This window comes from Pseudorca crassidens, chromosome 6, assembly GCF_039906515.1.
Source record: "Pseudorca crassidens isolate mPseCra1 chromosome 6, mPseCra1.hap1, whole genome shotgun sequence".
Lineage (NCBI taxonomy): Eukaryota > Metazoa > Chordata > Mammalia > Artiodactyla > Delphinidae > Pseudorca > Pseudorca crassidens.
In genome coordinates this window covers 13,694,146-13,704,097 of record NC_090301.1, presented here as the reverse complement: position 1 = coordinate 13,704,097, position 9,952 = coordinate 13,694,146, and the positions used below count along the sequence as shown (strand labels likewise).

Genomic DNA, 9,952 nt, shown 5'->3' with positions numbered 1-9,952 from the left:
GCCGTTAAAAAGAATGAAATAATGCCATTTGCAGCAACATGGATGGACCTAGATATTATCATACTGAGTGAAGTAAGTCAGAGAAAGAGAAATATCATATGATAGTGCTTATAGTGGAATCTAAAAAACATGATACAAATGAACTTATTTATAAAACAGAAATAGGCTTAGACAACGAACTATGGTTACCTGTGGGGAGAAGGTTGGGGAGGAGGGATAGTTAGGGAGTTTGGGCTTGACATGTACACACTGCTATATTTAAAATGGATAACCAACAAAGACCTACTGTATACCACAGGGAACTCTGTTTAATATTCTCTAATAACCTAATTGGGAAAAGAATTTGAAAAAGAATAAAACAAAAACAAAAACCCCCAAAATGAAACAAACAGAAAACGTTGTGAGGAGGATTGCATTCAGCAGAGGCCCGGTCCCATGATCCACTTTTAGTAGCAACTTGCCCACTCTTCAAGAGGAAACCAAATGCAAAGTAACTGTATTTTTTATTTCTATTAACAACAAAAGGCTTCCATAATTTCACATCTCATTGCTTTTAAGAGCACATATATTACAAATAAAGAAACTCCACAAACTTTAAAGATTAGTATTTATCAACATTTTTGTACACATACACAAATATTTTAATATAATGGTATCTGAAATGTTATTCATATAGTTTTAGCACTGTCATAAGTATTAACTAAAAAGTTTTTTAAATTTGGTAAAAACCATATATTTTACAATCTTCTATTTACATCTGAAATATGCTCAAATGTTAAAAAACATTCACTTTGACCTTTAAAATATGTGTACGAGGACTGGGTATGGGACATAATGTAGCCGATGGCAAATTACAGTCGGCTTTTGAGCTACACATTCATTGGAATTTCATAGCAAATATTCAGCTTGGCTTGATAGACGCTGCTCAAAGAAAAAGGATGTAAGAAATGTGCAAATTTGGAGGCTGGCAAAATTCTCAAGCTAGCGAGGTAAAAACAAAAAATATGAACACCATAAAAACTTCAAATAAATTAATGTATCTTTCTCTTCCCCGAGATTAGCTGCAAATTCAGAGTTCTCTTGGAGGCGTGTCTGACGTTGCAGACTCTCCCTCAAACTTCTGCACTGGGTGAGACAGAGAGGGAGCCGCCTTGTTAATTACTCGAGTGCAAGTTTGCTCCACTCCTCGCTTTGATGGGCCGTCCTGGTACGTAATCTTGGGACAGGACAAAACATATGTGACGAAACAAAATGATGACAGAGAAGTCTGTGTTAATATCTCCAAACACAAAATTAAACCCCGAACAGTGATTTTTTAAAATTCCCTACAGGAAATCTGCAAATGTTGAAAAATGCACTTATCAAAGCAGATCTGAAGAATTTTTTCCCAGCCCATGTCTCAGCCATGTTGACCAGATTTAAAGTAGCTTTCCGATACTCTTCAACTCTCACATATATATATATATATATAGATAGATAGATAGATAGATAGATATTTTTTTTTTTTTTTTTTTTTTTTGCGGTACGCGGGCCTCTCACTGTTGTGGCCTCTCCCGTTGCGGAGCATAGGCTCCGGACGCGCAGGCTCAGTGGCCATGGCTCACGGGCCCAGCCGCTCCGCGGCACATGGGATCATCCCGGACTGGGGCACGAACCCGCATCCCCTGCATCGGCAGGCGGACTCGCAACCACTGCACCACCAGGGAAGCCCCAGATATATATTTGTAAATGTCTGAATGAACCTTATGAATGTGTTTGAGTAATTCTGGAATTTTATTTTATTTGCAAAGTTTGTAAACTGTATGGGCAAAATCTGCCCCCAAAGGGAAACAGCTGAGGTCTCATTTAAATGTTTGCATTAATGGAACTATAATACAAGGAAAAAATATACCTTGACCTGATTTTACTTTTGAAAATAATGTTAATACGCCTAAATCATACTTTCCTGTCAGATCTGTTCAAATAATGATATGTGAACACAGTAACAATCACAGAAACCCCAGGCACCTCTAAAATCTCTGTGCAGAAGAGATTTAATTAATATTTAAAATTCTTGGTTATGACAATTTTCCCACTAACTTCCTGCATTACCATGCTTTAGCTCTACTACTCTTATGGGATGGAATGGTCGCTCTGTCCCCACCAAGCACCTGGCATCCATGTATCCTATACTACCAATAAGTTCTCCTTTTAATCAATGTCTCAAGTTCTGCTTAAATAAATTGGCCAACAATGTATCAAAAGAAATTCTAAAAGCAACATGCCTTTGGATCTCGCCTGCTTGGCACTTTAACAGAGTAGATGTGTTCCTTTCCCTGTATTTTATATTTGATATCCATTACCAGCGTTGACTTCACTATGCTGTCATCCTTCTAAATGTTGAAACAGACTCCGAATTAGCATCTTACGCTTCATCCAATAGTTACATGTATTACTTTGGCCTCCATCAAAGGAGGCTTTTATGGATTTTGGCTGTTTATAAAATAGTGCGGCACTCTGACTGCCTGTAAAGGTAATTACTGCCTGCCTGTCACTTTAGCAGCTGAGGCTGTTGCATCGCCACATCTCCATTTTACACACTAGCATCCACTTAATCCGGCTTCATCTCTCTCCTTATACTGAAGGTTCTTTCACTAAGTAGTGGCTTCAGTCTTAGCCTTTTAGCTAAGACTTTTCTGGACACTCTTGGAGTGAACTGCATAATCAATTCTATTTCTGTTTTTCTATTTCTATGTTTGTCTATCCATTCTAACTCTGTTTCTGTGTTTTAAAAGTTTTATGGTAGAATTTCTCTCTTCTACTGTTATTATATATGTACCTGTTTCCAGAATATGTGGATGAGTATCTAGGTATGTAAAGGTATTCATACATTAAAGATGATGGTTCATTCATGCATTACAGGGTTATGCTAAAATTTGACTACCCTTCCCCCTGCTAGAGTTCAAACCCAAACATTATGGTCAAATGCTTTATTAAAAAATTGAGAAAAGAAGCAAACAAATTTTTTTTGTTATAAATCTGAACTGAGATAAATACCCAGTTTTTAAAAAATACTTTGGACTTTAAGGACCCCTATCCTTTGCTAGCTATTTCTGACATTACAACCAACTCAAAACACTTACCAATGGTTGTCATGAAAATAGCTTATTTTGGTGTAGATGACTTAGAGTTTTGCTACGGTTAATTTAAATTTATGATTGATAATCGTCAATTAAGTAGTTAATTTAGAATATCCTCTACAGAGTTAGAAGTTAATATTTTGTCCTCATTTTAATCTAAGGTGGAAATGTGGAATGGCCACATAATAGAGTAAATCGTTTTTAAGGAAAACTTTTTTTTTTTTTTTTTGTGGTACGCGGGCCTCTCACTGTTGTGACCTCTCCCGTTGCGGAGCACACGGATGCGCAGGCTCAGCGGCCATGGCTCACGGGCGCAGCCGCTCCGCGGCATGTGGGATCTTCCCGGATTGGGGCACGAACCCATGTCCCCTGCATCGGCAGGCGGACTCTCAACCACTGCGCCACCGGGGAAGCCCGGAGAACTTTTTTTTTTAGGATATCGTGAATGTTGTAGTCATTGTGCCATACATGAAAACCTATGTGACAAATCCCCATAGAAGCTCGGGACCAGGAGAAAGTCTGTCTTTCCTGCCAACAGATCTATTTCTTTTACTAAATAACAGGACCCGTGTAATGCATAAGTTTCTTTTCTTTGCATCAGTTTCTACAAAGCACAGAGTCACATTTTGCTTCTCTTAGCAAAGGTTTTCTGGAAAAGAGATTATTTTTCTCTCCTCTTAATCACCTGGTCCTTGTCTTTGTAATGTTGTTTTAGCACTTGGAGGTATAATGAATCTTTGTTTTGGATACAAATGAGCTCAAATGTATTTCAGAAGTTGACAGAATATACGTTTTCCTTTTAAAAGCTAAGTTGTTAACTTTAGCTTTTTCATTTTAGTAGGCTTTTTAATTTTCATACTGACCTACCTTGAAATAGAAATAAAGTTGTTCTAATTAAGTAAACATCTAGAGAACACTAGTCACTATGGAGGCGTCTGGGAAAAATGAAGAGGTAGACCAGAAGGCCACAAAGGACAGAGTAGACATAAGGAAAGAAAAACATACCGCTTTTGCTTACAGTACTGAGGGAAATACTAGACACAGAGGAACAGAAGCTGTATAAACATGGACCACGACAGAGCTGCCAGGAAAAAAAGAGAAAAGCATTTTTGCCCAAAGTTTCAAGGTCAGATGCAATTTACAGTTGGAAACAAGCATTTCTTTGCCACCTATTCCCCCTTTCAGATCCACTGTTTATTCTTTTTGTTTCATTCTCTGATTTATGATTTCCCATGCTGTTAAGGCATTGTTCCTGAGTATTTAATTCCCATTACCCCTGAAAAATTCCAAACCAATACTTCCACTAGCAATCCTATCCAGGGAGATTGTTTTCTTTGCAACGTAAGTCAATTAACCATTTCTTTCTCTAACTGCTATGGATAATTTAAAATGTGGGTAGAAGGAGATGGAAAAGAAGAAAAATAAACATATGGGAAATACAATTAGAATAAAAGATGCTTATGACACACTTCATGTTTTGTTATAGTGCTAGGCCATTTAAGGAAAGGAAAGGGAACTAATATTTAGTGAATGGCTACTGTGCATGAAGCACTATTGGGAGGTTAACTCAAGTTCTCCCCCTCAATTGTTCTGGAAAGAACACATCGAACTCCTTGAGGGGACCATGGGTGATGAGATGTCCAGGTAGAGTGTGAGGGTTGACGGACGCTGGGAAGCGGGCCAAAAAAAGCAGAACTTGGCTTTCGGTCGCTTGATTCTCAGTATCCCCAAAAGTACTGTGATTATTGAATGTCCACATTTTGTGCACAGTCTTACAGAACATACTGAATACATGTCAGAAATCATGGATGACTTGCTTGTGGGGTGTGGGGTTGGCTTTTATCCCACTTCTGCATATTTTCCAGAGGTAGCCTTGACCATTAAAAGCCCAGGACCCTAGTCCTGGTGTTCTTCCTGAGTATGATGCAGAGACCCCTAGTGGCAGAACTGTGGAACTCCACATCCCAGCCTGGGGATTGTAAGGTCCTGAATCAGGGGTGTTGGGAGTGGCAGCAAACTCTAGCTGGAATGCCACCAATGTTCTTGGTGTGTAACAGGCATCAACTGTTCTAGAAAACCAACACACATTGTTTGGATAAACATCTCTGAAAACTATGGACAGCAACTGGGTTCTCATCTCATCTTCTTTTCCTACAGATTTTTCTCCAACCTGATCCCTCTCCTTTGAGACAGGGGATGTTGTGCATGGGGGAGAGGACAGCTCAGCAACATGGTGTTCAGGAAAGTACAGGGATTTCAGCAGCAGGAAAACAAAGAGACTCTTTCCGGTCCTTCTGGCACTGGGGATAAAATGGGCACTTTCTATGCATGGACCGCTCGGGCTGCCCCAGGGGAAGCCTCACCTGCTCACTCATGATTGCTGAGAGTTCGCTGAGCATGTCCTTATAATGGGATCTCAGTTCCTCCTGGTACTCCAGCTGGTCCTCCTTGATGAGGCGCTCATTCACATCCAGGGCCTGCCCACACACATCTGCAAACTGCCTTTAGTGACAGCAATAAGCAAATTAACAGCCAGAGAAAGTGGCAACTCGAAGTCAGGCTGCTGATACACTCGGCCACCGAGAAGAGGGTCGGTCAGGTGGCTTCCTGGGGCGTTCATTCATGACTCCCTGTCTCAAGGGATTCAAGGAAGAACAGCCCAACAAAGAAAAGCTTACCTGAAGATTGCCTTCAAAAGCTTTACTTGGTTGTCAGGGTATTTCTTTGCATTGGTTTCTTCGAGAAAAGCCCGTGCATAGGCCATCGGCCCGGCGTTAACCTATCGGGGAGGAGAGAATTGGATGAGGACGGTCCCGCCTCCTCCATGGAGCCTTCTCCAAGGCTGGAAGGAGTAGCACCCATCGTGTGGCCCCTCAGTTCTCTCACATTGCCTTGTAGTCTACTCATTTGTTATCGGTCTTATCTGCTGTCTCTCAACTGGTCAGTGAGCTACTAAAAGGAGCATCTGAATTCCACACTTCATTGTCATCCTTCCTCAACTTCAGTCCTGTGTGCACCATGTCACACTTGGCCACATCCTCATTCTGTTAGCACTGTTCTTTTCTTAATAACCTTGAAAACTAGACTCACCTTGATTTACTTAAATAAATGTAACATCCGTGAAATCAAATGTTTGCTGTGCTAGTTTTTTCCCTACAAACGTTCAAGCAGACACATAGCTATTAATAAGAGACATTCCACAGTGGTCGCGATCTAGGCATCGCCCTGGGAATCACTGCTTTATTGCATCTCCCTCGAAAGTCTGGCTGAGATTGGGGTCCAAAAGGGACTTTTTAGATTTGCTGAATGAAGGCACAGTGCCAAGTCCTCTTCACGCTCACCGGCATGCGTAGGCTCTCATTAGTGACGGCGTCTATGTTCTTCAGGGCTTAACAGTCTTTGCATGTGACTGTGGGGCTTGGAAGGAACAAGGTGAAAGAAGAAGGAAGCCAGTGCTGTATCTGAGGCATCTTCAGATGGCTTTGCCTACCAGGTATTGGCAGTGTGGTAGAGTTAGTACAGAATGCTTTCCTCTGTCTCTCCAGATGCAACTCCACCTTCCTCTGCTCAGCTATGTGCTGAGGGAAGCTGTCCCGTTTGGAGTATAGCAATGGTTCTTTTACTTTCTGGCTTTTAAACATGTATTATTATTATTTTGAGTCAGCCATGGGATACAGACAAGAGGTGGGCGGGGAAGAGGAGAGCCAGTTAGTATCAGGATCAACAGTACTGAGTCTTCCTTTTGCCTCAGGCTCCCGCATAGCTCTGTGTGGCACTGTTACTGACTTGCCTTTATTTAAAATTTTAATACTTTGTTCAATATGGATTTTTGAAGTTATTTTTGATTTTTAAAAATATTGCATTAAAATATAATCTTATCTTGGTTACTGAGTATTTTGATGCTCCCTTAATTTTGTGCCCAAGGAAAATGCCTCACTCGCCTCATCCTAGTCTCAGTCCTGTCAGGGCTTATTTAGGTCCAGGCCTTCTTCCTTGCAATCCCCCAGCACAGAACATGTCTATCTGTCAGTCTGTCTGTCATCAGCTGGCTCTCCCTGCTCTCTCCCTGCTTCCACTAACTCTTCTCTCCCCTGAGTCTTCAGGTCTGGGGAGGGTGACAGCCCCTCAGTCTTACGCCCCGGTGCCTGCCCTCTTTGGTTTTCCTAAATACAGCTTGTACTTCTTTTTTTTTTTTTTTGCGGTACATGGGCCTCTCCCGTTGCGGAGCACAGGCTCCAGACGGGCAGGCTCAGTGGCCATGGCTCACGGGCCCAGCCGCTCTGCGGCATGTGGGATCCTCCCGGACCAGGGCACAAACCCGTGTTCCCTGCATCGGCAGGCGGACTCTCAACCACTGCGCCACCAGAGAAGCCCCTTCTTGTACATTTTTCAAAGAGTCATTTGTTACGTTTTCTTCAGTCACCCACTGTGAACAGGCCCTCTGCTTCCTCTCAAGACCCTGACAGTCAGATAAATACTGATGCACATCTTATGAACTAATAAACATTTTAAAAAGTTTTGTTTTTGAACAGTTTTATAAGGCTTTTCATGACAGAGACTTACAAGAGAGCCATGCTTACTCATTTACTAATTATTTGTTAGAATTTAGAATATAGAACACAGTTTATGCAGAGCAGATGAGAAAGGACGGTTGAGGAAGAAGAAATTTTATTTCAGCTAAACCTAAGAAAGGCTTATCTCTAGTTGTTTGGCACCATCAATGGGCATTCACAAGGAAACAAAATTTTAAAGACTCAGATAAAGGTGTTGAATGGTACCACAAACAGAAAAATGTCTCTTATACCCTTTGTCAAAAAATTTCAAGGGGCATTTTTTTTTTTGCGGTACGCGGGCCTCTCACTGCCGCGGCCTCTCCCGCCGCGGAGCACAGGCTCCGGACGCACAGGGTCAGCGGCCACGGCTCACGGGCCCAGCCACTCCGCGGCATGAGGGAACCTCCCGGACCGGGGCACGAACCCGCGTCCCCTGCATCGGCAGGCGGACTCCCAACCACTGCGCCACCAGGGAAGCCCCAAGGGGCATTTTGTACCAGGTTCCACTGGCCATGAGTATCTCAGCTCCGGGCGATGCTTACCTTCACGCTGACGCTCCCTTGGAGTTTGAGCTGCAGTCTGATCATGTCCACTTCTTCCATCGTGCAAAGCTGACTAAGCTCGGAAACTTTCTTGGACATCTCGTCAATCGCCACTTCAATGGGATTCAGTTCTGTGCTCGACTGGCTGATGACCTGGATCCTCTTCTTCACGTAGGGGAACAAGTGACTCGCTGCACAAAAGCAATACAAGAGCATTTCAAGGTCGAGGGTTAGTGAAGAGTCAAGGGTTCTCCTGAAAGGACGATCCTGTGTCTTTTCTTTGCACACAGACCATTCCATCCTGCATGTTTTCTGTGTATGTGAGTTATTTTTTCTCCTATGTTCCACGCTCTCATATACCTCTTAGGAGCCCAGCTACTTTCCCCTGGCACGTTCTCCCACGCTTCACTAGCCAACATGTCCTCATTGCCGAGACTGGACTAGACCTATAGAGTCTCTAAACACTGAAAAGATGATAGCTTCCACCACAACTTGTAATTCAGATAAAAACTACACTAAATCACAATCAAGAATGCTTCACTAGATACTGAATAGCATATACGATAATAGCTTTGTTCTAGTTTTTTTTGAATTATGCAAGTTCTGGAAAAGTTTACTGAAGGGGAATGTTTTCCCATAGTTTGGGTGTGGCTGCTACCCACGTATCTACTATAGAATCTAGGACTGCTCACCTTTGAAGGTGGCTTGGGTCTCCTTCATTCAGATGCCCGCGCTCATTTTTCCCCTCAGCCTGCCCTAAGTCCCCCTCTTCTGGGTTCCCATTTCATTTCTCATGCTGGGATCACCTGAAATTCTTGCTTTACTTAGCTCTTTCTCCCACCAGATGGTGAGCGCCTTGAAGGCAAGAATTGTGTTTTATTTATTTGAATTGTCAGAACAATGCCCAGCACCTACAGGCACTTATCGAATGTTTGTGGAATGAAGGGAAGACCAACTCACAGGATAGATCTAGATAGTGCTGGAAGGGATGTTGGAGGAAAACCCTCTGCATTCATTTCACAGATGAGGAACCTGAATTCCACAGTGGTTGAGAATCTTGCCCCAAAGCACACAATTCCGAGAGTGGCTAACTCTGCAGTAACTGGGGGGTAGTTTCAGGGAGAGAGGAGAGGAAAGCTCAGAGTGCCTTTCCCAAGACACCAGGACCTTCACCACTCTACGGTCTAAAGGGAAGAGGTGGGTAAAGTGACCCTGTGATAGTTTCTGTTTTGGTTGACTTGTCAAGGGTCTCTGTCTTGAAAGAAAATAAAGAAATGCTCCTGGCAAACATTTCCAAGTCAGCACACTTTGGGTACTTGTCTGCAAGATGGAAGTGTCTTGATTTCCGCGAATCCGGCCTACGCGAGGGCCCTGCGTGGGAGCACGTGCTCGGGGGCCAGCACCTACTTGTCAGGACCGTCCTCCGCTTGCACTGTTCCTCCACGCCACCGTGCTTCTTGCCTGACGGCGTGAAGGGCGTCTCAAAGACAAAGCGGTTGATGTTGTGGTGCATTTCAAAGTCTGTCTTCCGGTCCTCTATTTCCTTTTCCTCAAAGAACGGCGTGACATAGGTCACCTGGATGTAGGCGTATTTGGGGTCCAAATCCTTGGGGTTTACCTGTTTCAACACATTATGGGCAGAGAAAGAGCAGTGAGCCGTGAAGTGCTTCTGAAAGAAAGGTGGGGAACCCTGTATCCCCCCAGCTTGGCATCCTGAGCTGCCCCTCTCAGAGAAGAA

General features: G+C 43.1%; 1 protein-coding gene across 14 annotated transcripts in view; it reads right to left on the bottom strand.

Annotated features, from left to right (window-relative positions):
• Positions 1-484: 484 nt before the first annotated feature.
• Positions 485-9,952, bottom strand: part of DOCK10 (dedicator of cytokinesis 10) — a 278,971-nt gene continuing 269,503 nt past the window's right edge. For 11 of the 14 annotated variants that reach the window (XM_067740390.1, XM_067740391.1, XM_067740382.1 and 8 more), the window contains 5 exons: positions 9,622-9,832; positions 8,215-8,405; positions 5,798-5,898; positions 5,483-5,621; positions 485-1,216 (listed from right to left, as the gene is read on the bottom strand). In XM_067740390.1, the coding sequence (XP_067596491.1) occupies positions 1,070-1,216; positions 5,483-5,621; positions 5,798-5,898; positions 8,215-8,405; positions 9,622-9,832 (789 nt within the window). In that variant the 3' untranslated portion in view covers positions 485-1,069. Of the gene's footprint in view, positions 1,217-4,124; positions 4,201-5,482; positions 5,622-5,797; positions 5,899-8,214; positions 8,406-9,621; positions 9,833-9,952 lie in introns of all 14 variants that reach the window. The other 3 variants (XM_067740385.1, XM_067740397.1, XM_067740388.1) reach the window with 1 other exon arrangement.